The 27,911-nt window shown below is 36.0% G+C and overlaps 3 protein-coding genes across 4 annotated transcripts in view; 1 reads left to right on the plus strand and 2 right to left on the minus strand.

Moving 5' to 3' along the window:
* LOC111493741 overlaps nt 1–3,685 on the plus strand; it is a 13,664-nt gene extending 9,979 nt beyond the window's left edge. For both annotated transcript variants that reach the window (XM_023143566.1, XM_023143567.1), the window contains exon 7: nt 3,016–3,685. In XM_023143566.1, coding sequence (XP_022999334.1) covers nt 3,016–3,072 — 57 coding nt within the window. In that variant the 3' untranslated portion in view covers nt 3,073–3,685. The remainder of the gene's footprint in view (nt 1–3,015) is intronic.
* Nucleotides 3,686–11,838: 8,153 nt separating this feature from the next.
* Nucleotides 11,839–15,960, minus strand: LOC111493703 (beta-amyrin synthase-like). The gene is made up of 14 exons (XM_023143513.1): nt 15,738–15,960; nt 15,097–15,303; nt 14,750–15,028; nt 14,404–14,655; nt 14,053–14,241; nt 13,833–13,946; nt 13,533–13,652; nt 13,345–13,467; nt 13,161–13,259; nt 13,020–13,079; nt 12,878–12,924; nt 12,380–12,782; nt 12,214–12,297; nt 11,839–12,139 (listed from the first exon to the last, which is right to left on the minus strand). The coding sequence occupies exons 1-14, from the start codon at nt 15,936–15,938 to the stop codon at nt 12,029–12,031; spliced, it is 2,289 nt and encodes a 762-aa protein (XP_022999281.1). The 5' UTR covers nt 15,939–15,960; the 3' UTR covers nt 11,839–12,028.
* Nucleotides 15,961–23,239: 7,279 nt separating this feature from the next.
* LOC111493704 (beta-amyrin synthase-like) lies at nt 23,240–27,508 on the minus strand. The gene is given in 15 exon segments (XM_023143515.1): nt 23,240–23,549; nt 23,623–23,706; nt 23,789–24,191; nt 24,287–24,333; nt 24,429–24,488; nt 24,570–24,668; nt 24,754–24,876; nt 24,942–25,061; nt 25,214–25,327; nt 25,434–25,622; nt 25,784–26,035; nt 26,130–26,408; nt 26,477–26,508; nt 26,511–26,682; nt 27,283–27,508. Coding segments are annotated over 15 exon segments (2,133 nt in total). The 5' UTR covers nt 27,331–27,508; the 3' UTR covers nt 23,240–23,438.
* Between the last annotated feature and the right edge of the window lie 403 nt (nt 27,509–27,911).

The following is a 27,911-nucleotide window of genomic DNA, read 5'->3' on the forward strand; positions in this document are numbered from 1 at the left end:
AAAAAAAAAAAAAAAAAAAAAAAAAAAGAAAACCAAAAGGTTGTATGCACGGTTGCACTGCAGCAACATTCAGCTTCTTGGATGGCTAGATCGTCTGGTCTTCCCAGGTTATATTTATTGAAAAAAAATTAACTTTTAAAATTTTTCCTTTTACTTCTCACTATTTTTGTCTTTTCCATTTACCATTCTTCTCCAATTCTCCCTCTCTCTCCACCTCTCTCTTTTATTCTTCTTTTCTTCTCCTTTCTCTATTCTTCTCGTTCTCCTTTCTTCTTTTCTTCTCCCTTCAGTACTCCTCTCTCTCTTTTTTTTTTGTGATGTTTTCCAATTCACAAAACGATAAAAATCAACTGACTATCGGTCAGTTAGTGTACCCAAGCACTCCAAAATTGACATGTTGGTGGTCATCGGTTTGAGTCCAAAACCAATGCCAACTGACTGATGATCACCCCTAAGGGCAACAATCATGCCTCATTTTTTTATATTAAATTGGCAATTGCTTCCTAAGAGTATATTCCTGCATTCATTGGTGCAACATCACCAATTAATTTACAAAAATACTTGCCCATATAGGAAGTGACTAGGACTTGCCTTTTAACTTCAACCTCCTCACTATGTTCATGCCATTGTAACTTGTAAAGTTTAGGATGAAGCTTAGTGGTTGTTTTCAAGCTGTCTACAAGGTGGAACTTACTGCACATTAGTACAACTCCCACTATTTATGGCAATGCTCTATGGTGTAGAACTGACTTCTCCTCTAGTGTGAAAAAATCTCCCTTTGGTTTTCTACAAGTTCTATTCTTAGCTTTGGTATTGAAGATTTTTCCATTAACTAGGGTCATTGAAGTGGATCCTCTTCATCAGTGTCTAAGGCTTCTTCTTCTACATTTAAGTTTTTAACTTCCTCTCTCTCATCCTCTCCATCGTCGATCGCAGCTCCCTCCCTAAGGACCATGTTTCTTTTATTAGTGCAATCCCTACCAACATGTCCTACACTTTTTTCTTTTCATTTTGACACTTCCAACATTTATGCCTATTAGGTGTCTCGGCTTTCTCCTAACCATTGGAAATCTCACCCTTAGGTTTTCTCCTATCAACTTTAGATTTAAACTTAGACTCACTAGTGGAACTCTCTTCTCTAAGGTAAAGTAGTTTTAATAAAAGATTGTGTACCTTGACGACTTCTTGATTTGTGACTCAATTTTGACGGCTATGCTAAGGAGATCCTCAATGTCATAAGAAGGATACATATATATACCTTGTTGTCTATGTCCTTATAAAGTCCATACAAGAATATTGCTCTTGTGGACTCCATATCCTCATCTATCTCCAAGCGTGTTATATGTGCACTCCACACCATTGGATCTTTGGTAAAGCCTTTGGAGGCTTTGAGTCACTTCTCTATGATAGAGTCTAGGCACAAACCTTTTTCTCATTAGCTGTTTGAGTTCAAGCCATGACTCTATGGGACCTTCGTTGTACCTTCTTCTCATAGACATTATTTTATCCCAGCCCCTAGTTTCATAATCTTGGATATTAGTGATGGCTAAAATAACTTTCTTATCATCACTAATGTTATTGCAAATAAACGCAAGTTCAACTCCCCTTTCCCAATCCACAAGCTCCTCAGAATTGAACTTTCATGAACTTGGGAATTCTAAGTTTGATGCCTCCTAAACCTCTTTCATCCCTCCTCCTCTCTATTGGAATCCTCTTGGGGCTTGAATTCGTCTTTGTTTTGCAAAAACATTTTAATTATTAGGTTGATACCCTCGGTATCGATTGTGAAAGTTAGCTTGGTGCAAATCTTCTTCTTCTTGATTTTTTAAGTGTTATTAATCTTGGTGGCGCTCACTTGAAAATAAAAAGGAAAAATAATAAAAAAAATTGCCTGCCTATAAAATAATGCTGAACTTTGGTCCATATCTAACAATGTTTCCTAACGGTCAAATCTATTCCTAAAATACCAGACAAAAAAAATAAGGAAAGTAGGGCAAAAGAATGATGGCCGCAACAGGGGTGGCATGCAGGTACAATTGGGGAGAGGCGTAGGCTATAAAGCACAGACATGGCAGTATGCCGATGTAAAAATATATACACGGACACATCAGGCACACACTATGTTTTTAACTGTTTTCAATAATATTAAAAAATGAAACCCAAAATACTATAGTTTTGTTTTTTACTAACTATAGAAAAGTGAATGAAGAAAAATATCCAAACCTTTAAAGTGGTGGCGGTGTTGGGTACCATTGAATTTAGGTGAAATTTAAGGGGCGTTTGTTTAGTTTAAGTTAGGAAAGTTTGTGTTTGGGATGCAAAATTGTTTAGTTTGGATTTAGAAAGTCGTGTTGGGGTGCAAAGTTAGTTTAACATGGAATTCTGAAATCTGTTTATGCTTGCTGTTTTTTCTACAACTTTTGTTGTACTATACAATTAAAGTTATATTAAGTATCAAATTTTTAAATGTTAAATAATATGGTTTTGTGTCTATCAAAGTAAATATTTTTTCCTTTTCATCTTCACTTATTATCTAATTTAGATAGCTAGAGGCATTTTTCAAGGAATTTCCTTTAGAATTATCCTATTAGAAAGTTCTTGTTTTTTAAACTATTTTTATTGTTTTTTAAAAATATGACTATTTCCCAAACTGGTCATATTTTACAAAGTTTCTGAGAATTTCAAAGTAAGTTACTAAACATCAATGTGTGGTTGAGTCACTATTTCCCAGTAATGATAACATTTTGTTTAGACAAAACTTAACAGATCTAGGAGTGGTTCAGTCACTAGCTTTGGTGAACATTTTCTATTAACATTTACCCGAGTTTTTCTGTTTTCCCCCCTTCAATCTACTCATCATCAACTAAAAATTCACTGTAGCTATCCGTTTCATGTTCTTCTGAATTATTATTATTGACACGATACATACGAATGCTACGCTTATTTATTTGTTTAACTTCTACATTTTATTTTGTTGTGTCTATAGTTACCCTGGTGATGATGTGTTAATTTCAGGGACCTAGAAAGAAAATACTTCTTGCAATTTCTCCACGTTCCAAGCGACAACCTTGACGATAAAGCACCTCTTTCATTGGCTGGTTTAGTCCAGACCTGAGACCTGACACTGTATGTTCTTTAGATTTAGAGGCAAGAGAATGGTACTTGGATCTGTCCTATCTTTTTTCATCAAACCAACAACTTTCTAACATTGTTTGGGGTATTAGCTTTTGTTTTCCCCGGGTCATATACATTCTTGCAGAGTCTCAGAACACTCTTAAACATTTTTTTGTGTACTACCGTTGATAGTTTTTGTTGTTCCCATTTATATATGATACATCCTGGTGTAACAACAATAGTGTCAAATTATGGCAAGGTTTTAAGTTGAGAGAGGTGTATATTTCCAAATGCTTAATTTCCACATTATCTTCTTCAATCCCCTTCATAGTGAAGGAAAGTTCTTCTTTCAGTATGGATTCAGCTACTACAACGACGTGAGCTTGGACTTCGGATCATTGTGTCGTGGGTTAGATCATCGCCGGTATCTCATGCAGAGGATTTGTTTCTAATCTTCTTTATGCATTCTTAAATTTGTTAACACTTCTCTCTGGCGTCATGACTTGGTTATGTAATACCACTTTATTACATCGTTCTTAACCATTAGATTTGCTTCTGATTGCATAATTAACTCTACCTTTGATCCCTATTGGTGGTCTGTTTCTTTTCTTGTTCTCAAAACTTCTAGGCTATAATTGAGAGTACTTGGTGCTTTTTCTAGATGCAAGCTTTCTATCAAGTATTTTTGGCCTAGTTTATGTTCTCATTTTGTATTATGAGTATACTCTTTTGGTGTCTGAACAAGTTTTGGTTCATTTTGGTTTATATACGAACTTTCAATATTTTCAAGTTGGTATCCTCAAGTTTGGTTCATTTTGGTTGTACTTTCAAAATATCCATTTTGGTCTCTTTTAAAAGTTAATAAAATTTAAATTGAAGTAAGATACAGAAAAATAAAAAAAATACTCTTTATATCTAATCCAAATTCTAAAAAACATTGTAGATTATATAATATCATATTTTACTACACTTAATTGGAACCGAGAATACGGATCTATATGATTCGATTGGAACTAGAAGTTCTAGAACAGGCGGTTGATATACTAATATAATGAAAGGGATAGGATTTCATTTGGCTTTGAATGACAAACAAACTTAACTGCTCAATTTCATCCCACTTTAGGTATTCAGAGTCCGTCAAAGAATCCATGCTATGCTATGGCAATTTCATTTGACTTGGGTTTGACATTTTCAGACATTTCCTATCATTTTGGACCATTTTAGAGCCATTTTCATTTTTAATGATTGAGACGATTGAGGTCAATATGGTTATTGTATAGCCGTTAAATTATTTTGAGCTAAAAGTTTGAATTAATTGCTTCCGTTTGATGAGCTAGGTTGTTTATTATGTCTTAACCTCATGTCCTAGAAATCCTTAGGTTGGATTGAATTTCAAAGAGAAGATTCAAGCTAGTATTAAAGGAAGTATAGTGACTCCAACTTAGACTAACCAAGTGAATGGTTTTACTGTTAGATGCCCTCGAACTTGGTTAGATGGCTTGTATAATATATAGATGGCACATACTCTGTGGCCCCTGAATGTGTCATATTTTGTGATGCTATGGTATATGATGTGTGATATATGATTTATAACATGATATGAATTATACCCTGTTATGATATGAATGTTATATAACACATGAAACTCCCTATGTTACGCCACATATATTATGTTGCATATTCATACAATGCCTATGAGGCATTGATATTCCATGTATGATAACCATGAAAAATTTGTTCAGTATATGTATGCATGTCTCGTAGGAATGCTATGCATGAAAATAAATGAAGGTAAGACTTGTATCATAAGTATATTATACGTGCTCATTTCTCTCTCTAGCTTTTGACAGCGCGAGCATGCATTAGCCTGTAATCAGGCTTGGAGGTATGTATACAATTCCGTTTTGTGGGTCCATGTGTGTGTGCAAGGGCCATGTATAGAAGGTTGTGTGAGAAGTACTCAGCATCCAACCCTATCAAAACTAGAAAGTAGAGACCAAGACCAAGTTATTTTATGAAAAGATAGATCCCACCATGATTGCATGTGATTGCATTTTTTGAACTCAATAGTAGAACTACTTACCGAGTATTTTTAAGTATTTTTAAATACTCAAGTCATGTGCTACTTCTTTTCAGGTAAAAGTAAAGCCTCAATGTAGGATAATGGTGTCGTTGTGAAAACCATAGAAGCGAAGTCAGGGTAGCCGCACTTGCATTTTATGTAGTGACCCTTAAATCGGATCGTTGCATTATTTTTGTTAGGTTATGGAGCATGCTGCTTATTTAGAGCTGAGTCAACAGTTATACATAGTAAAACTATATTTGGAAAATTACATATAAAGTAAATTGTCATAAATAGTATATAGTTATGTATAGTAAAAAACTATATCGGGTAAAGCTATATATGGTAAATAGTTATATATCGTAGATGGTTATATCTGGTAAAGCTAAATATAATAAGCTAAACCATATATATTCTATCGGGCAGAGCTTCGAAAATGTACTTTCTGTATTCTCTCTTACTGTACATACTTGAAGTCATCAATATAAATCCTTTAGCCAGAGTTCTCCTTGCATTTTCTCTATCTTGTTCTTTGTGTTCATCTAGATCGAGTGTGTGCGTTGTTGTGCGATCCCAACAACTGGTATCAGAGTTAGGCAGAAGTCACCACGATCTGTGAAGATGGAAAGTTCAAAGATTGGAATTGAGAAGTTCGATGGATCTGATTTCGGTTTCTGGAAAATGCATATTGAAGATTATCTGTATCAGAAAGGTCTTCACGAACCCTTGTTGGGGGTGATGCCGAATACCATGACCACGGAGTAGTGGAAGCTCAAGGATCGACAAGCCTTAGGGCTGATCTGATTGACGCTATTCAGAAATGTGACATTCAATATCATTAAGGAGAAAACAACGTCAGATCTGTTGAAGACGCTGTCGAATATGTACGAAAAACCGTCGCTATGAACAAAGTGTATTTGATGCGGAGATTGTTCAATCTACAGATGTCTGAAGGTGGATCTGTTGTATATCATATAAATGAATTCAATATGATCGTAAGTCAACTGAGTTCGGTGGAAATTAATTTCGAAGATGAAATTAAAGCATTGATTTTGATGTCATCTTTACCCAAGTCGTGGGATACTGTTGTTGCCGCAATTAACAATTTCCGAGAATCTGATTAACTGAAGTTTGATGAAATTCGAGATATAGTTCTAAGCGAAAGTATTCGCAAATGAGAAATTGGAAATTCATCTGGTAGTGCTCTCAGTGTTGACCAACGGGGAAGAAGTAAACCGAAGGTCCCAAACAAAGGGCGATCAAAATCAAAGAACCGAGAAAAATCTCCAAATAGACAAAACGTAACGTGTTGAAATTGTGGAGAAAAAGGTCACTTTCGGACAGGTTGTACAAGACCAAAGAGGAAGCAGAATCATAAATCTGGAGATGATGATGATTCTATAAATTTAGCAGAAGACATTGTGGATGCTCTAATCCTCAGCATGGACAGTTCGATTGAATCCTGGATTTTGGATTCAGGTGCATCTTTTCATTCGTCTCCAAATAAAGAGTTGTTCAGGAATTTCAAGTCTGGAAATTTCGAGAAGGTGTATCTTGCCGACAACAAAGATTTGGAGATTAAAGAAAAAGAAGATGTCTGCATAAAAACTCCGGCAGGAAATCAGTGGACATGAAAGAATGTCAGATATATTCCTGGTCTAAAAAAGAACCTGATCTCTATTGGTTAGTTGAATAACACAGGTTATGCAACAAAGTTAGGGAAGAGTTCGTGGAAGATTATGAAGGGTGCTACAGTGGTAGCACGTGGCTCAAAATCTGGAACCTTATACACCACTGCAGGGTGTATGAACATAGCTGCTGTTGAGAGTGCTTCAAATTCAAGTCTATGACACAATAGACTTGGACATATGAGCGTGAAAGGAATGAAGACGCTGGCCGCGAAAGGAGTTTTAGAAGGTCTGAAATCTGTTGATGTGGATCGTTGTGAGAACTATGTTATGGGCAAGCAGAAACGAGTTAGCTTCACAAGAACCACCAGAGAATTGAAGAAAGTGTGGTTGGAAATGGAATCATATGTGAAGCAAGGTTTGACGAAGCAAGTGAGAGTTGAACTTGAGTTGTAAGAAAACTCACCTAGTGATGTTGTAGTAGATACTCATGAAACTCTTGAGACTACTGCTGAGGAACCAGATGTAGGTCAAGGTTCCAAGACCATGAAGCAAGTGGGAGTTGAGCTTGAGTTGCAGGGAAACTCACCTAGTGATGTTGTAGCAAATACTCAAAAAACTCCTGAGACTACTGCTGAGGAACTAGATGTGGAGCAAGGTTCCAAGACAACAAAGCAAGTGGGAGTTGAGGTTGAGTTGCGGAGAAAATCACCTAGTGATCTTGTAGCAAATACTCAACAAACTCTTGAGGTTGTTGTAGAGGAATCAGCAGTGGAGCAAGTGACACCTGAACTGGTGTTGAGAAGATTATCCAGTACTATCAGAGTACCAGATATATATGTACCTTCAGTACACTATCTGTTGCTAATGAAAGGGAACCACAACCCTTTGAGGAGACCCTACAATTGGAGGATACAACCAGGTGGGAGCAAGTCATGGATGATGAGACGTCTAGACTTCAAAAATGCGTTGTACTGAGGTTGAGTACGTGGCAATAGCTGAAGCTGGAAAGAAGACGATATGGATGACTGACTATCTGGAAGAATTGGGCAAGAAGCAGCACGAAAAGATTCTTTTTAGAGATAGTCAAAGTGTCATACAGTTGGTGAGGAACCCGGTTTATCATTAAAGATAAAACACGAAAGGCAATACCATTTCACTTACAGGTTAGTGGAAGATGGTGATGTGTTTTGAGAAGATAGAGGGTGCAAAGAATCCAGCAAACATGTTGATAAAATGTGAAGATATTCACGATCGTTTGAAAATGAAATTCTTGGTTGACTGGATCAGTCTTCAAGTGGTAGAATTCTTAGTAAATAGCTATGTATAGTAAAAAGCTATATGGGGTAAAACTATATATGGTAAATAGTTATATATAGTAGATGGTTATATTTGGTAAAACTAAATATAGTAAGCTAAACAATATATATCCCCTTGGGCAGAGTTTTGAAAATGTACTTTCTTTATTTTTTGTATTCTCTCTTGTACATACTTGAAGTCATCAATATAAATCCTTTAGCTAGAGTTCTCCTTGCATTTTCTCTATCCTGTTCTTTGTGTTCATCTAGATCGAGTGTGTGCGTTGTTGTGCAATCCCAACCATTTTAAATTCTTAGCATTTCAATATGATGCCTGTTGACATCATCATTAGTTTAACTACTCTCTTCATAGTTAGGTTGTGACATTCTCCCAAACTACTTATCATCTTTGATGACTAACTTGGGGGAACAATCACTACATAGATTGTGATGCTCTCCCTCACTTAATTTCGGCATTGCCTTGGATGACAATCCGATTTCAAACTAATTGTTGATCGACCTGCTGGGAATACGTGTTTCAGAATGAATACTGAAACTGTGCACTACTTATGAGCTTTCCTATTGACAAACTTTCCCTTGGTCTCCAAAGATTCGCAACATAAGCAGGGCAAAACAATTGCATTATGGTTGTGGGCCATCCCTTCTGGACCTCCCTCGCCTTTTTTTCGGACTCAACCTGAGATTCATTAGATAGATCATGACAAACTAACTAGCTTCAACTTATCCTAGCGTAGGATAAGGGGAGCATGACCCACACTTGGCCACCTTAGCCTCACTCATCGTATTCTCTGAGTTGCACACAACAGTGTACCACTCGGGAGGCCCGCAAGCCAACCACGACATTCACTCATTGTGGCACCAACCCTTACAGTAACAATGTTTGAGAGCTTGTAACACATCCCCGTGTTGGCATCACACTTCAGCCAACTCTTCAACTCACCACCTTTATGTGGCGATTGCTGCCTTGACACTTCTCTGATCTTCCTACAACTTCACTTCTCTACATCCACGTTCAGCTGATGCTCACTTATCGAGCGGATGCTAGTCTTGACAACTCTTATGAAACCACCCACATTAGGTACGAGGTGGTGGATCAAAGTGTGGTTCTAATACCATGTTAGGAACCATGAACCTCCACAATAGTATGATATTGTCCACGAGCATGAACTCTCTTGACTTTACTTTTGGTTCCCCAAAAGCCTAACACAAACGGAGATGTGTTTCTTACTTATAGATCTATGATCATGCCTTACTTAGCCAATGTAGAACTCCCTCCCAATAGTCCTCAACAATCCTTCCCTCAAACAAAGTACACCATAGAGCCTTGGAGTTCTCGAACAACCTCCCCTTAATTAAGGCTTGACTCCTTCTCTGGAGCCCTCAAACAAAGTACGCCCTATGTTTGACACTTGAGTCAATTTTGACTACACCTTCGAGGCTTACAAATTCTTTGTTCGACACATGAGGATTCTATTGACATCATTAAGTTAAGGACTTGACTCTCATACCATGTTAGGAATCACCATAAAGGAAAGTAAGATTCGAATTATAATACTGTCACGGTTGGACTTTTTCAAAGGTGCGGTTTAATAATTTTGACACCTCACTACTATCCTTTAGGAAAACCCAAGCCCCATATTGAGTTCTTTGCCCAGCTTCATTGTAATAGCCAAAAAAAAAAGTGATAAAAAAAAGGGATTTCGTTTAAAATATATAATAAAAAAATATAGTAACCCATACCTCTCTCTCCCCCACCAATCCCTCACATTTTTTCTCGAAAGTATCTCTCCCCAACCCCTTCACAACCCCCATTATAATGGTTCTGCTCCATACAATCCTCCACCTATGGATGAATGAGAGTTAACTGTCAGATTCAACTCCTGAACCTCGTAAACTAGGCTTAGCTGGACGTCTGGCCTGCAGAGTTTCCTGCAAAGGTAGAAAAGAAAAAAATAAAAAAAACAAAACAGAGAAGAAAAAGATAGCAAAAAAACATTTAAATTGTTGTCCGTTATGATCAATAACATTTTTTTAAGAGAAAAAAAAGTAACGAATCCATTTAAATTTACCAAAAATTAATTGTGAACAGATTTTTTAAAACTGTCTAGCTCGTTCAAGCACAACCAAATTGATAAGAGATGGAGAATTGAACTTGAAATTGATGTCATGGGTTCACACACGTTAACTTGGATGCAAAAGACAAAATCAAATTTCTATGAAGGATAAATTGGTGACACTAGCCTAACTTAATCAAGTAAGTGGCTTTACTACCGCCATGATTATATGTGATGTTGACACGTACTAATTATCATAAATGGGGAAGTACCCCGATGTATATGTACACACAAAATGTATGAGGTCCCTATAGTTTTCATCTTTAAATCATCTTCACGACACAACCCTATACACCATTCATATATTACTCTAAGCAACAAGTAGGTGTTGGTTTTCATACGCTCATCATCATTAACTTCAATTAGGGTTGTGTCTTTAGAAAAATAAATTATCATCATAATGCATCATGACATTCAATACATGCACGCCATCTTGATATGGAATAACATCATGCTAAATCATCTCATCATCATACAATCTTACTGTCATCATATTAACATACATCAGCATCATTATGTCGTCGTCATCATATCATCATCATGTATGTCATCATAATATCATACATCATCCTCATTATGACATCGTCATCATGTCATCATCATACAACATCATCATAATATCATACATCATCATCAAATAATGTCATTATAATATCATACATCATCGTCATTATGCCATCGTCATCATATCATCATCAAATACGTCATCATAATATCATACATCAACATATAAAGCATAAATGACAGGTGCGAGGACCACTAGACACATGTCGTCATACATAAGACAAGTCTTCAGACCGAGCCAATTGTAAGGCCACTTATTTGGTTGGCCTTAGCCAAAATTTCTATCTAATTCTGAACTAGCTTGCTATCGTCCCTCAAATTCTTTTCCACTTGTACCGAGGTGCTTCAACTGTGACGGTCTCTTCTTAAAGATAATCCTTCCTTCACTAATTAGAATTTATTTATTTATTATTTATTGTTACAATCTAGCTAGGCTTAGTCGGACAGGGTGGTGTGACTTGTGCCCGACCTAGTGGAGATAACTAAGGGTCTCCTAAATAGGACCTCTGAGTCTCAAATCCATTCCTGAGCTGGGGAGCGTGGACCACAAAAGTTAACCTAGTAGTTGATTGGCACACAAGGGATCACAACCCCCCAATTTTATTCGTGATATGGTCCTATGGAAGGGTTGTTAGCTACCCTCCATGAATGATGTTCAGAGAGATTTACAGATTTAGATCCAACCCTATTGACCCCTCAGTTTTACTTATGAGGTCGTAGCGCAACTTAGAATACTGATCATTCACTGCATAAGTAATGTAAGCCACCTAAGTTGTATAAAATAATGATTATTTAAGACCTAGTATGTACTTCCTAGAACCCAAAGGAAATGCCATTGATACTTACTAGGTTAAGGACTTGAAAAGAGTCTACAAGTAGATTGATTATAGAGTATTCTTATAATCCTCTCTTTCTACATTTTTTTAGGTGAATGATGTGGCTAATCTAGACAAGAGGGTGCATGGGAGTCATGAAGCCACAGAGACGTGACCTGGGGCGTTTAGGAATCCGTATAGTAATGCATAGCTACATCATACATTTTGTACCCCATAAAATTCCCTTAAGAAATTTCATATACTACATGAACATTGTCTATCTCTTATTACAAGCTTTCATTGTATAATCGGTTGGTCTCGCCCTTAGTTTCGAGTATCGAATGACATATATAGTATATGGAGATGTAATGAAACAAAAGCAGAAAGCATGTTAAATAAATTTGGGTCGAGACTATGACAATGAAACCATATTACAATACTCTGCAAGTGCCCATAATGGGAATACGTTTCTGTAGAGTCCATAGTGTACCATGCATGAGTTCATAAGTACTCCACCCATCTCCTGTCATACAAATACCCTCTTTTTTATATCCCAAAAGTTATAGTTTAACCAAAACACACATTATAATAGCCTACCTGTTGAGGGTAATCACCATCCTCTAGTTGAGAATTAATCAAAAGCTTTGCTCCACGGTGGAGAGGAGTTGGGTCTCTCTTTTCCTACATACATACGTCATTTCTCTATGGTAAATAAATAAAAGCTTTACGTAGTTATAATAATTGAAGTAAAAGAGAAACAAACCTGGTGAGAATGGATCAAAGCCATTAAAGCAAAGGAAGTTTGAACAAGATTGGAAGAATTCCGTGGAAGAGGAATGTATTTCTTTTGTGTACATGAAAGGTGACTCTCTCCCCACCCACCGTCCGAACATTGAATTTTAAGAAGAAACTCCACACCTCTTCGTATGGTTGAGGAGTTATGGTATGTGTTTCCAGTGGCCACCAGTCCTTTTATAGCGAAGTACGTTGCATAAATGTGACAAATTCCCCAATTACCATACCACGATCCATCCTCTTTCTGCGTTTCTTCAATATATTTCTCAGCTTTACTTAGAAACGTTTCTATCTCTTTCTTTCTGTGATTTGGAAATAGTTTGGTAAACAGAACAAGTGCTTGTATCGACGATGACGTGCATTCTACGTATCTAATTTTACCAAAACAAAACAAAGAATAATCAGTTCAATGTCATTTATCCATATGTAATATTTTTCAAGTAATATTCTTAAATTTTCTACTTACTCGAGCTCCAATACCGTGTATTCTAAGAATTCCACCGGATTCAATAGCTAAAAAATAATTATATTAATTAGTTGGGATGATTTATTATGTATTTAAGTAGTGCTTCACAAAATAGTTATATTTGGAATAAGGCTTCAGCTACCTCAAACCACGACGGTACAACTCCGGTAGGCTCCCAAGCTGGGACTCCACCATTTTTTGCCTATTTATTTCACAACAAAGTTCAGCAATTCATCCCTAAGTTGACAAGAAAAAGAGGATTCTAACTCAAATTCGAAATTACTTGGAGGGATAGTATGACATTCACAGCTTCAAAAAACCATTGTGGTTCCATTGGATCTCCTACGATGTTGGAAGGCATTGTCGAAAATCTCAAACAACACTGACACGTCATTTATATATATATATATATGAGAGTTTAGTAATTTAATATCTTTTTTGAAAACTATGAAAACAAAATAAAATACCAGTAAATTTTCTGCCGTACAATCAGAAACTTGCCAACCATGATCTCGATTAGAGAATGTCCAACTTCCTTTCGATATGTGACGATACATACTTCGAAAATCACCCGAAGGATTCTCTTTAACCTTTATATGAGTATACGTTAAAATAGTATAAAAAAATATTTATTCAAATTAAATAATTTTAATACCTGTGATTGTTTAATGAAGTCATGTCCTCTCTTAAGCGTCTCAGAGAATTCATGGTGTAGATTTGTTGCAAGAATGGCTTGAATGGCAAAAGCAACATCCCATGATTGGCTGCCAAAACTCTGCTCGTGTGGTATATGTTAGTCCTTTATATGTTTCTTTTATTGTTTGTTGGGTATATTTATAACAAAGTTTCACAAAGCATCTATTTGAATGCTGGATGAAAATGGGCCGTTTAAGATGAAAGATGATATTTATTTATTTATAAGTTAGCGAAGTATTTAATAATGGGTAATACTTACTTGCATCTTCATTCCATCTTCACCAACCCATAAGTAATCTTTGATTCTTGCAAGATGTTTCTTGTAAGCTTCCCCATTAGGATCATCGACCCAACAAGCAAGTGTGAACAATGGCTGCATGTTCAATACCCCTCTACCATATTAGCTAAATTATATTTATTAATATAAGATTATTATCTATAATCATCATAATAAAAGAAAAATGACGTATGAAATTAACCTTTTCCCCGCCTCCAATCGTAATGTAATGACTATTATGATCTTCGTAATCAATATGATATTTAGCTACTTGAAGGGCTCTATTTCTTATTGTTTTAAAGGCCCAACTATTAAGAATGGGTTCTCCAAAGTATTGAAGAGCATCCCATGCAAGCTTCTGAAATAATGAACGTTCAAAACATTTGTCTTCCTGCATCATCATATCAAATTCAATCAAAATAATCAAGTCTCATACCGTATCTAAAATGGAAATGATCAATTGAAAGGATGAATATTGATTTGTGGGTAGAAATTGTATAATCTCTTTACTAATGCATTTTTGTAGGGATGATCGAATGATTTAGGAACGTACCTTTGCACAATAATGGCGTGTTGGACTCCATTTGATGTTATTGTAAGATTGAGTATAGATTTCTTGGCGTAATTGAAGAATGAGAGGGGTGAGTGGTCCAACGAATCGCTTCCCAAATAAATACGACATGGGAAGAAGTGTCATTCTCGAATAGCAAAACAAACTTTGAGGAATGAAAGGAAGTAATTTTCCTAACAGCCAAAACTCGGGAGGCATAGGATTTGCTCCCTCCCACTGGTAGACTCCGAGAATCTAGATAGTAAAATTACAAGTTTAGTTGGTTAAATTTGAGTCACGCCGTTTCAAATATAATAAAATAGTATAGACGCACATATATAGTACTAACCGAGAGCCAAATCTTTCCCCAGGAAGGGATATAAATAGCACCTCCGTGATCTAGAATCCATTTTCGAGCTCTAAAACACTCATCCTTGTCGGGTTGTTCCCCCAACAAACGGAGTTGAAGATAGTTAAAAACAGTGCAAAGCATACAACTTTGTCCCTGAATGTGCAATCCCCACCCACCATCTTCATTCTGATGGCAATATGAATAACGAAGGATTTCGTTTCGGTGGTGTTGTGAGAATATGACACCAAGATGTCCCGTAATATACAATGAAAATACCTGAAAAGAAAAGGGTAATAATGTGGTAGAATCATGTAACATAAAATGAATACAAAAAGGAAGAGTACCAGTGGAGGGAAGTAAAACATAGGGCCCGAGTTTTCAGCAGGCCAGTGGCCATGGTGGCTTTGTAAGGCTGCAAAGAACAGAGTGGCTCTTCTCAGTGCATTGCTCGCTGTTTCCTTATTAATTATTGCTACTTTCTCGTCCCCATCTATTCCTTCCTCCACTTTCGCTATTGGAATTGTTTGCTTGAAATTTCGGTCTCTTAGAAACTGCATCAAAATGATGGAGGATGCATTCAATAACTTGTTATAATTCCATTTCTATATAAATTAATTGAAAGTAATGGACATTTGTTCCAACCAAACACGTATTTAAATCCATATTTACTATAAAGTTGATTAGATAAAATACATGTGTGTAATTTGTTCTAATTAGATTACTTACAAATTCATTCTTATAATTAAAGTAAATCTTCATTCTAACCATGAAAATTTTGAGTAAATCTTCATTCGCAAGCTTCAACAAACCAATTATATTTGAACTTTTATGTATATATAATTGAGTGAAATTTGTAACTACGAAAGTAATTTCCCGTTGGATTCGTATTTAGATTTCAATCTAGGAAAGTACGATCGGATGATTAAAGTTAGAAACATAAAATAAATAGATATTTGAAATGATTTATATAATAATTAAAGAGAACCTGAAATTTCCAAAAGAGGTCACTGCTGCATGGAACTTTAAAACGATTATGGTAATAGTTTTGGCGGGCTTCTTCCACTTCAGCTCGCTCTTCCGGAGTGCCTTCATGGGGCTCGAAATCCCACGTTTGTCTTCCCACAAAATTGTTGGAGCTGAACAAGTACGGGTCATTTGCTCCTTCTCCCAACTTGAGTCTCCACATTTTCACTCTCACAATTATACCTTTCCATACAAATTTCTTCTACCTATATATACACAATTGTATAGATGAGTTTTTTCAAAAGTATTTATGACATTGTAATTTTGTATAATTGATCAAATTTGTATGTTCCGACTATAATTTTTATGGAGATGTATTTATGGAGTATTATTTTTTTCCTTTTTGTTTTACTTGTTGAAGTGGAAGGTTTGGTTATATCTACCACCCACGCCCTAATAAATTTAATGTCCAACACATCCATCAAATCAATGTCCTAATAAATTCAATGTCCAACACATTAAAGTGGAAGGTTTAGTTATATCTACCACCCACCCCCTAATACATTCAACTCATTTTACTTGAATCAACTCTACTCGACTATGACCCTCCATTATTAGCCCACAAATTAGCTGCATGCTTCTGTTTCGAGATTTTCGATAACTAGATTGCTTTTGTCAAATATAATATTTTATAATAACCGTATATAACTATTTCAAACTTTTTATAATTCATCCCAAACTATTTTAACGTAGAGTCCGTTTGAAATAACTCAAATTTTAAGTAAGTAACACTGTTCTTCCTAAATGTAGATTGAGAATTATACTTCCGGTGATTAAATGTTTTATATCCTTGCTTGAGCATGTATGAATGAATTGAGACTGACGGTTTTATGATGATCAAGATCAGAACGTTTCCAGCATACCTTACGAGGTTTTTTGGGGAAGCCCAAAGCAAGGCCATGAGAGCTTATGCTCAAAGTGGATAATATCATACCATTGTGGAGATCCGTGATTCCTAACATGGTATCAGAGTCATGCCCTAAACCTAGCAATCAATACAATCCTCAAATATCGAACAAAGAATTGTGAGACTCGAAGGTATAATCAAAAAGTGAATAAAGTGTCGAACAAAGGGTGTACTTTGTTCGATTAAGGGGAGGTTATTCGAGAGCTCCATAAGCCTCAAGGGAGGCTTATAGTGTACTTTGTTCGAAGGAGGCTATTCGAGAGCTCCATAAGCCTCAAGGGGAGGATTATAGTGTACTTTGTTCGAGGGGAGGATTGTAGAAGATTATTGGGAGTGAGTCCCACATTGGTTAATTTAGTAGAAGATCATGGGTTTATTAGTGAGAAATACTATCTCCATTAGTATGAGACCTTTTGGGAAAGTCCAAAACAAAGCCATGAGCACTTATGTTTAAAGTGGACAATATAAAATACCATTGTGGAGATCTTTTTTAGAACTGTAACGCCCCCCTAATTTTCTAAACCTAATTAGTGACGTCTCGCAAGTTTTTCAGTGAGACCAATCCCACAAACCCGACATCAAAAACCCCAACTGTAACGCCCCTAATTTTCTAAACCTAATTAGCGACGTCTCGTAAGTTTTTCAGTGAGACCAATCCCACAAACCCGGCATCAGAAACACCAATTGTAACGCCCCTAATAAAACACAACAAAATCTTTCATAAAAATTCATAAATCCAAAAACAAACTTATCTCCGAAAATAAAATCAAGGAGAAATATGTGAGAGAGAGAATTCGTAAGTTTTTTCAGTGAGACCAATCCCACAAACTCAACATCAAAAACACCAACTGTAACGCCCATAATTTTCTAAACCTAATTAGCAACGTCACACATGCATACATAATTCATTATGCGGAAGCTCATCATAAATAACCTTGGAAAACACAACAAAGTCTTTCATAAAAATTCATAAATCCAAAAACAAACCTATCTCGGAAAATAAAACTTCATAACTGAATTCAAAATAAATCTAAATAAAACAATATTAAATCCTTAACTTAAAACAATCGAAATAAACGTAAACTCCTACAAATATTCCCTCTCCAAAAACGAACCTAACTTAATTTAAAATAAATCTAAATAAAACAATATTCAATGCTTTAACTTAAAACAGTCAAATATAAACTCCTAAAAATATCCCATCTCTAAAAACTTTTAAAATAAATCTAAATAAAACAATATTCAATACTTTAACTTAAAACAGTCCAATAAATCTAAATAAAACCATATTGAATGCTTTAACTATCAAATAAATCTAAATAAAACAATATTGAATGCTTTTAACTTAAAATAGTTAGAAGTAACTTAATTTAAAATAAATCTAAATAAAACAATATTCAATATTTTAGCTTAAAATAGTCAAATAAAGGTAAACTCCTAAAAATATTTCTTCTCCACCATGGTATCCTCAGCTTCGCCGTCAACAGTACATTGACGTCTTGCCTTTACCTGAAAAATGTAGGTAGCACTTGCCTTGAGTATTTAAAAAATTACTCAGTAAGTCACCCACTGTTGGGGTTAGAAATGAAAACACATGCAACATATGAGCGGGACCTAACTTTTCATAAATTTTACATGGTCTTGGGCGCTTTTCCATTCCAGGTAGGGTTGGATATGTGGTACTTTTTCACACACGGCCCATGTACGCGTACATGGACCCACCAGGCGGGCTCGTATACGTACCCCCTGGGTCTGGCTTGGTTGAGCACAACGTATTATACGTCGCCGGACACAACAGAACAGAAAAGAGCCCACAAATATCATGGCGAACATAAATATTGTATTTCATTCTTCCATAACATAAAAGGGAAGTATCCCGATGCAAGTGATATGCATATATGCATGAGATCTCTTAACATATCTAACATGACATCACATAAGCATTGCTAATATCACATATACGTTTCTTACATTACATGACATGTTACATAACATGAAAATATATTCCAGTTCCATAAACCTTTCATGACATGACTCGATATACTACGTGTATCCATGATATTGATCAACATTTTTCCTGATATATAATACTAGCAAATCAACCATCTTTCATAGCATAAATAATTAATAGTCAACATGCTTTATAGCTTTTCATAGCGTAAACAGTCACATAATTCATACATCATATAGTCATCACAATAAATATGGTGTATGTAGGGGCCACAGGGCACGCACCATCATACAATACGTAGTAAGTTAACTCCATTAGTAAGGTCACTTACTTCGATGGCCTTGGCCGATGTCACTCACAACCAGCTAATTCCAACGGTCAAATACGTCCTATAATAATCACATAAAAACTTAGGAACCTTTCGTAACATACCCTAGCTCAATCTCATGCTATTTAACAAAATAAACTCCCAATACAATCTATCTTTAACGGTTAGGAACTATACTGACCTCAGATGGTAAAAGGAAGGGCAGAAACGACTTTGGAATGACTGAAAACCTTGGAATTGATATATTATAGTGATACTGAGCCGATAATCCGAGTTGCCGAGCCAACCAACTAAGTTGTCGAGCCAAGCCGCAGGATTTGACGGAGTCGAGCAGCCATACACGTTAAGCCGAGCCGAGAGCACGCGTGCGGAGCCAAGATCGAGGTTGCGGGCGCGCGTTCATATTGGGCCGAAATGCATAGGGCCCGCGTTCGTCCATGGGCTGGTTTAGAGGCCGAAACCCGACCCAACTCTGCGTCTCCTTCACCCGAACCCTCACGAAAACCCTAATCTAATGTGCTGCTGCTACCGACGACACAATCTCCTCCGTTTATGACGACGGCCACATGGCGTCCTCCTCCTTCACTTCCTACGGTTTGCCTGCCTTCTTCGACGCAGCGATTCTGACATCGACGCTAACTTTCACTCGATTCTTCCTCCAAAACAGCAACACAATTGATTTCGAGAACTCACCGAAAAAGAAAACCCAACGAACCAACCCACATGATTTTCCCCTCTAACACTTTGATTTTCCCGATATTTCATACACCCTAAAGAACAGAAACAAGTTTGGAGACCAAAAGTCGTTTTCAAGGAAAGAGAAGGGTTGAATATAGAATATAAAAGGTTTCATAACATTTCAATAACTTTCTTATTCAAAATCAAACATTTTATGGCGAGAATAAATGCATAGCATAACATTGAAATACAAATAAATCTTAACCAAAGGCAAAAATGATAAATTTGAATAGTTACACCAACCCACACCGCAAAAGGGACCACCGACGACTGCACGTACACAAGAGGTAAGTTTTCACACCTTACCAACATCCCTCTTCATCGAAAACGAGATTTTGAGTTTTGGATTAGGTATGAGCTTTCTCCGGCGAATGTGGGTTTCAGTCTCACTCCGATAGCCTCTTCTTCCACAACCCTGATCATATTAACCCTTTCATGCAATCGACCCACATCCCTCTCTTCTTCAAAGATGGCCTCGAAACCATGCGGGTCAGTGTTGTCTTTCCCCATCTGACTCGTTTGTACTTTTCAACGGCAAGCAGCGTACGGAGCTGCAACGAAACATGTTTTTTTTGCTATTAATATCATTATTTATTCCTTTAACCAATCGGTATTACACATCCGAACAACATGGATCATTTGCCTTGGATCTATATAATCGATCTGTCACAAAGCTTTAGTTTTTCATTGAACTTCTCATCAAGTTCTTGAGCTTTGCTCGATCTTCGACCATGTTGTTGCTCGTTTCGTTTTCTGGGTACCACATATTAATCTCCACTTTTCCTTCTCCATTTGTGATGAGGTTTGTCATAACTTTTTCTTGATTGAGCATTGAAAGGTGGGGGGGGGTTTCTCAGCCAACATCGAGTTCTTCATCATCTGTGTAAATGTGAGGTTTGCCTCCTCGATGTGCTCCTTGTTGCAGCAGTTTGCCGTATAATGCCAGTATTTTTCACAAGCATAACACTTGGTAATGCTCTTATCCTTCTAGAGGTTGGCATCATCATGAATTTTTTAGGTATTTTCACGACTTCCTCTGCTACGACTACAACCTCTAATTTCCCTGTTGTGGTTGTCGCGGTTACCTCTAATTTTCCTGTTGTGGTTGTCGCGGTTACCTCTAATTTTCCTGTTGTGGTTGTCGTGTTCTTTCGTACTTGAAAAAGAAGAACCAACCATATCTTTATTTTCTCTTTCATGTGTGTCATTCCTGGTGTGTGAGTAAGATAGGCTTCTTCTTCTATTTGTCGTCGTAGCCACGAACTATCTACTCACGTACTTAACATGACCAACTACCTCCTCAACCAACATGTTCTTGAGATTGTTGAACTAAGGTAAGAATCTGTTGGAATAAACTTAAATGCGGAAGGATAGATAGTTTTTGTTTTAAATAAACCTAATGTCAGTTAATTTGTTATGTTAAGGAAAACTAATTTCTAAAAGCCGGTTGAAAGAAAAAGGCCTAGAATTCTTCGGTCAATGACGGTAGGGGTTATGAGAGTTTCTCTCACCCTATTATTAGTAATAGAAAAGGTATAAATACCTAATCACTTCCCTGTAGAGTGAGAGTAAGCAAGAGAAGAGAAAAGAAAAACAAAGGAGTACAGTGTAATAGAAAAAGGTGGTTTCAGTATTGCAAACACAAAAAACTCATGATTTAGGGACCTACACACGAACCACACATGCAAGCGTGGATCTCTTGGCGTTTCGCACCCCTTGAACTCATCATAATTGAGCTAGTTAACCGTAGCAACGTCTAGAGGTCAGCAGATCCTTGAGTGTCATGTGAGGTATGATCATCATTATCATAGTGTACGCATTCATACTCATCATCATAAATGGGGAAGTATCCCAATGTATATATATACAAAATGCATAAGGTCCCTATGGTTTTCATCTTTAAATCATTTTCGTAACACAACCCTATACACCATTCATATATTACTCTAAGTAACATGTAGGTGTTGGTCTTCATACGCTCATCATCATTAAGTTCAACTAGGGTTGTATCTTTAGAAAAATAAATCATAGTCATAATGCATCATGACATTCAATACATGCACGTCATCTTGATATGGAATAATATCATGCTAAACCATCTCATCATCATATTAACATACATCATCATCATTATGTCGTCGTCATCATCATGTACGTCATTATAACATCATACATCATCCTCATGTCATCATCATACAACATCATCATAATATCATCATCATATCTTCATCAAATAATGTCATTAAATATCATACATCCTTATCATTATGTCATTGTCATTATATCATCATCAAATAACGTCATCATAATATCAAACATCAACATATAAAGCATAAATGACACCACTAGGCACGTGTCATCATATATAAGACAAGTCTTTCAACCGAGCTTATTGTAAGATCACTTACTTGGTTGACCTTATTCACAGTTTCTATCTACTTCTGAACTAGCTTGCCTTTGTTCCTTGAATTATTTTCCACTTGTACCGTGGTGCTTCAACTGTGACGATCTCTTCTTCAAGACAATCCTTCCATTATTAACCCAAACTCATGGAGAATTTCTACGATGATGCTGTTGTATAATTGTTAAGATGTGAGGAAAACTTTTGTGGTATGTACAAGAAATTTGATTTTTTTTTTTTTTTTTTTTTTTTTTTTTTTTTTTTTTTTTTTTTTTTTTTTTTTTTTTTTTTTTTTTTTTTTTTTTTTTTTTTTTTTTTTTTTTTTTTTTTTTTTTTTTTTTTTTTTTTTTTTTTTTTTTTTTTTTTTTTTTTTTTTTTTTTTTTTTTTTTTTTTTTTTTTTTTTTTTTTTTTTTTTTTTTTTTTTTTTTTTTTTTGGAGGAATGAGGAGGAAGTTTTATGAGTGCAGGATTGAGGAATGTTACAACCATTTTTTTTCTTTTTATTTTATTATTATTATTATTTTTGTTGTTGTTACAATCGAGCTAGGCTTAGTTGGACAGGGTAGTGTGACTCATGCCCGACCTAGTGGAGATAACTAAGGGTCTTCTAAACAAGACCTCTGAGTCGTAAATCCGTCCTTGAGCTGTAGAGCGTGGACTACATAAGTTGACCTCGTAGCTGACCGACACACAAGGGATCGCAACCCCCAAATTTTATTGGTGGTATGGTCCCGTGGAAGGGTTGTTAGCTACTCTCTACGAATGATGTTTAGAGAGCTTTACCAATTCAGATCCAACCCTATTGACCCCTCGGTTTTACTTATGAGGTCGTACTTCAACTTAGAACACTAATCATTGATTGCATAAGTAACATAAGCCACCTAAATTGTATAAAATAATGATTTAGGACTTAGTATGTACTTCCTAGAACCCAAAGGAAAGGCCATAGATACTTACTAGGTTAAGGACTTGAAAGAGCCTACAAGTAGGTTGATTATAGAGTATTCTTATAATCATCTCTTTCTACATTTTTTTAAGTGAATGATGTCGCTAATCTAGACAAGAGGGTGCATGGGAGTCATGAAGCCACAGAGAAGTGACCTGGGGCGTTTAGAAATCCGTATAGTAATGCATAGCTACATCATACATTTTGTACCCCATAAAATTCTCTTTAAGAAATTTCATATACTACATGAACATTGTTTATCTCTTATTACAAGCTTTCATTGTATAAAACGGTTGGTCTCGCCCTTAGTTTCGAGTAGCGAATGACATATAATAGTATATGGAGATGTAATGGAAAAAAGCTGAAAGCATGTTACGTAAATTTGGTTGAAACTATGGCAATAAAACCGTATTACAAAACTCTGCAAGTGCCCACAATGGGAATACGTTCCTATACAGTCCATAGTGTAGCATGCATGTGTTCATAAATACTCCACCTATCTCCTGCATACAAATACCCTCTTTTTTATATCCCAAAAGTTATAGTTTAACCAAAACACACATTATAATAGCCTACCTGTTGAGGGTAATCACCATCCTCTAGTTGAGAATTAATCAATAGCTTTGCTGCACGGTGAAGAGGAGTTGGGTCTCTCTTTTCCTACATACATACGTCATTTCTCTATGGTATATAAATAAAAGCTTTACGTAGTTATAATAATTGAAGTAAAAGAGAAACAAACCTGGTGAGAATGGATCAAAGCCATTAAAGCAAAGGAAGTTTGAACAAGATTGGAAGAATTCCGTGGAAGAGGAATGTATTTCTTTTGTGTACATGAAAGGTGACTCTCTCCCCACCCACCGTCCGAACATTGAATTTTAAGAAGAAACTCCACACCTCTTCGTATGGTTGAGGAGTTATGGTATGTGTTTCCAGTGGCCACCAGTCCTTTTATAGCAAAGTATGTTGCATAAATGTGACAAATTCCCCAATTACCATACCACGATCCATCCTCTTTCTGCGTTTCTTCAATATATTTCTCTGCTTTACTTAGAAACGTTTCTATCTTTTTCTTTCTGTGATTTGGAAATAGTTTCGTAAACAGAACAAGTGCTTGTATCGACGATGACGTGCATTCTACGTATCTAATTTTACCAAAACAAAACAAAGAATAATCAGTTCAATGTCATTTATCCATATGTAATATTTTTCAAGTAATATTCTTAAATTGTCTACTTACTCGAGCTCCAATACCGTGTATTCTAAGAATTCCACCGGATTCAATAGCTAAAAAATAATTATATTAATTAGTTGGGATGATTTATTATGTATTTAAGTAGTGCTTCACAAAATAGTTATATTTGGAATAAGGCTTCAGCTACCTCAAACCACGACGGTACAACTCCGGTAGGCTCCCAAGCTGGGACTCCACCATTTTTTGCCTATTTATTTCACAACAAAGTTCAGCAATTCATCCCTAAGTTGACAAGAAAAAGAGGATTCTAACTCAAATTCGAAATTACTTGGAGGGATAGTATGACATTCACAGCTTCAAAAAACCATTGTGGTTCCATTGGATCTCCTACGATGTTGGAAGGCATTGTCGAAAATCTCAAACAACACTGACACGTCATTTATATATATATATATATGAGAGTTTAGTAATTTAATATCTTTTTTGAAAACTATGAAAACCAAATAAAATACCAGTAAATTTTCTGCAGTACAGTCAGAAATTTGCCATCCATGATCTTGATCAGAGAATGGCCAACTTCCTTTTGATATGTGACGATACATACTTCGAAAATCGCCAGAAGGATTTTCTCTAACCTTTATATGAATATACATTAAAATAATATAAACAAATATTTACTCAAATTAATGAATTTTAGTACCTGGGATTGTTTAATGAAATCATGCCCTTTTTTAAGTGTCTCCCAATTTTCATGGTGGAGATTTGTGGCAAGCATTGCTTGAATGGCAAAAGCAACATCCCATGATTGACTACCGTAACTCTGCTCATATATGTATATGTCAGTCCTTTATACATTTCTTTTATTATTCTATTTGAATGTGGGATGGAAATTCATCTTTTAATACGAAAGATAAACTTTATTTATTTATTTAGTTACAATTAGCGAAGTATTTAATAATGGGTAATACTTACTTGCATCTTCATTCCATCTTCACCAACCCATAAGTAATCTTTGATTCTAGCAAGATGTTTCTTGTAAGCTTCCCCATTAGGATCATCGACCCAACAAGCAAGTGTGAACAATGGCTGCACGTTCAATACCCCTCTACCATATTAGCTCAATTATATTTATTAATATAAGATTATTATCTATAATGATCATAATAAAAGAAAAATGAAGTACGAAATTAACCTTTTCCACGCATCCAATTGTAATGTAATGACTATTATGATCTTCGTAATCAATATGACATTTAGCTACTTGAAGGGCTCTATTTCTTATTGTTTTAAAGGCCCAACTATTAAGAATGGGTTCTCCAAAGTATTGAAGAGCATCCCATGCAAGCTTTTGAAATAATGAACGTTCAAAACATTTGTCTTCCTGCAGCATCATATCAAATTCAATCAAAATAATCAAGTCTCATACCGTATCTAAAATGGAAATGATCAATTGAAAGGATGAATATTGATTTGTGGGTAGAAATTGTATAATCTCTTTACTAATGCATTTTTGTAGGATGATCGAATGATTTAGGAACATACCTTTGCACAATAATGGCGTGTTGGACTCCATTTGATGTTATTGTAAGATTGAGTATAGATTTCTTGGCGTAATTGAAGAATGAGAGGGGTGAGTGGTCCAACGAATCGCTTCCCAAATAAATACGACATGGGAAGAAGGGTCAATCTCGAATAGCAAAACAAAGTTCGAGGAATGGAAGGAAGTAATTTCCCTAACAGCCAAAACTCGGGAGGCATAGGATTTGCTCCCTCCCACTGGTAGACTCCGAGAATCTACATAGTAAAATTACAAGTTTAGTTGGTTAAATTTGAGTCACGCCGTTTCAAATATAATAAAATAGTATAGACGCATATATATAGTTCTGACCGAGAGCCAAATCTTTCCCCAGGAAGGGATATAAATAGCACCTCCGTGATCTAGAATCCATTTTCGAGCTCTAAAACACTCATCCTTGTCGGGTTCTTCCCCCAACAAACGGAGTTGAAGATAGTTAAAAACAGTGCAAAGCATACAACTTTGTCCCTGAATGTGCAATCCCCACCCACCATCTCCATTCTGATGGCAATATGAATAACGAAGGATTTCGTTTCGGTGGTGTTGTGAGAATATGACACCAAGATGTCCCGTAATATACAATGAAAATACCTGAAAAGAAAAGGGTAATAATGTGGTAGAATCATGTAACATAAAATGAATACAAAAAGGAAGAGTACCAGTGGAGGGAAGTAAAACATAGGGCCGAGTTTTCGGCAGGCCAGTGGCCATGGTGGCTTTGTAAGGCTGCAAAGAACTTGGTGGCTCTTCTCAGTGCAATGCTCGCTGTTTCCTTATTAATTATTGGTATTTTCTCCTGCACATCTCTTCCTTCCTCCACTTTCACTATTGGAATTGTTTGTTTGAAATTTCTCTCTCTTAGAACCTGCATTCTCATGATATTCAATAACTTATTATAACTTCATTTCCAACCTACTAGCATTTGTTTCTTTTAACGAAATCATAAGAAGACGAAGAAGAAGGGGTTATTGGCCAAACTACGGCTAGTAAATATTGTCTTTTTTTAGCTTTCTTTTTCGAGATTCTTTTCAAAGTTTTTAAAACGTGTCCATCCCCTATGGGACTCAACCTCCTCACTGATACATCGCCTCGTGCCTGACTCTGACACCATTTGTAACAATTCAACTCTACCACTAGATATTGTTTTCTTTGAGCTTTTCTTTTAGGGTCTTCCCTCAAAGTTTTTAAAACGCGTCTACTAGTAAGAGGTTTTCACACTCTTATAAAGATTGTTTCATTCTCCTCTCCAACCGATGCGGAATCTTAAGTTACGAAGTTGTGTTGCGGAAGGAATATGCAGAGGGTAGGAAGATGGAGGAGGCCCAATAAATTTGAACTTCAGCTATTCAAACTCTCCTTGAAATCCATGCATGTAAATTCACACTAATGTTAAATAGTGTAGTTATTCCCATGTAGATTTAAACTTAGGAAAGTAAAATACGATCAAAAAAGATTTAAAACTTAATTTGGCGGGCTTCTTCCACTTCAGCTCGCTCTTCCGGGGTGCCTTCATCAACCTCGAAGTCCCACGTTTGTCTTCCCACGAAGTTATTGGAGCTGAATAAGTATGGATCGTTTGCTCCTTCTCCCAGCTTAAGTCTCCACATTTTCACTCTCCAAATGTTGCCTTACCACACAAATGTCTCTTTGTTATATAGACGAGGATATTACTTTTATGTCCCTCCTTGTCAACCTCAACATTTTCACATATAAACAAAATCAAGAGAAAATAATCAATATTTTCATTATACTTCAAAAAAAAAAAAATCCAATGAATTATTAGTCTCTCATAGCACCTACTTCTACTGCCTACGTTCACATTAAACATTTCTCTAATGTTCTATGTTGGTTCCTTTTGCATACAGCTTTTTTTATTTTTTATTTTTTAAAGTGGAAGGTTTAATTATAACTACCACCTACTCAACCCTCATTTATGTTGAATCGACAGTATTGGACTGTATCCTCATTTATTAGTCCACATATTAGTTGCATGCTTTTATTGCTTTCCAAAATAATTTATTAAAGTACGTGAACAGTGGAAGGTTTTTAATATGCATCATATTAGATCCATCAAATTTCTCCATTCTAATCTTT

Source organism: Cucurbita maxima, unplaced genomic scaffold (genome assembly GCF_002738345.1).
Source record: "Cucurbita maxima cultivar Rimu unplaced genomic scaffold, Cmax_1.0 Cma_Scf00019, whole genome shotgun sequence".
Lineage (NCBI taxonomy): Eukaryota > Viridiplantae > Streptophyta > Magnoliopsida > Cucurbitales > Cucurbitaceae > Cucurbita > Cucurbita maxima.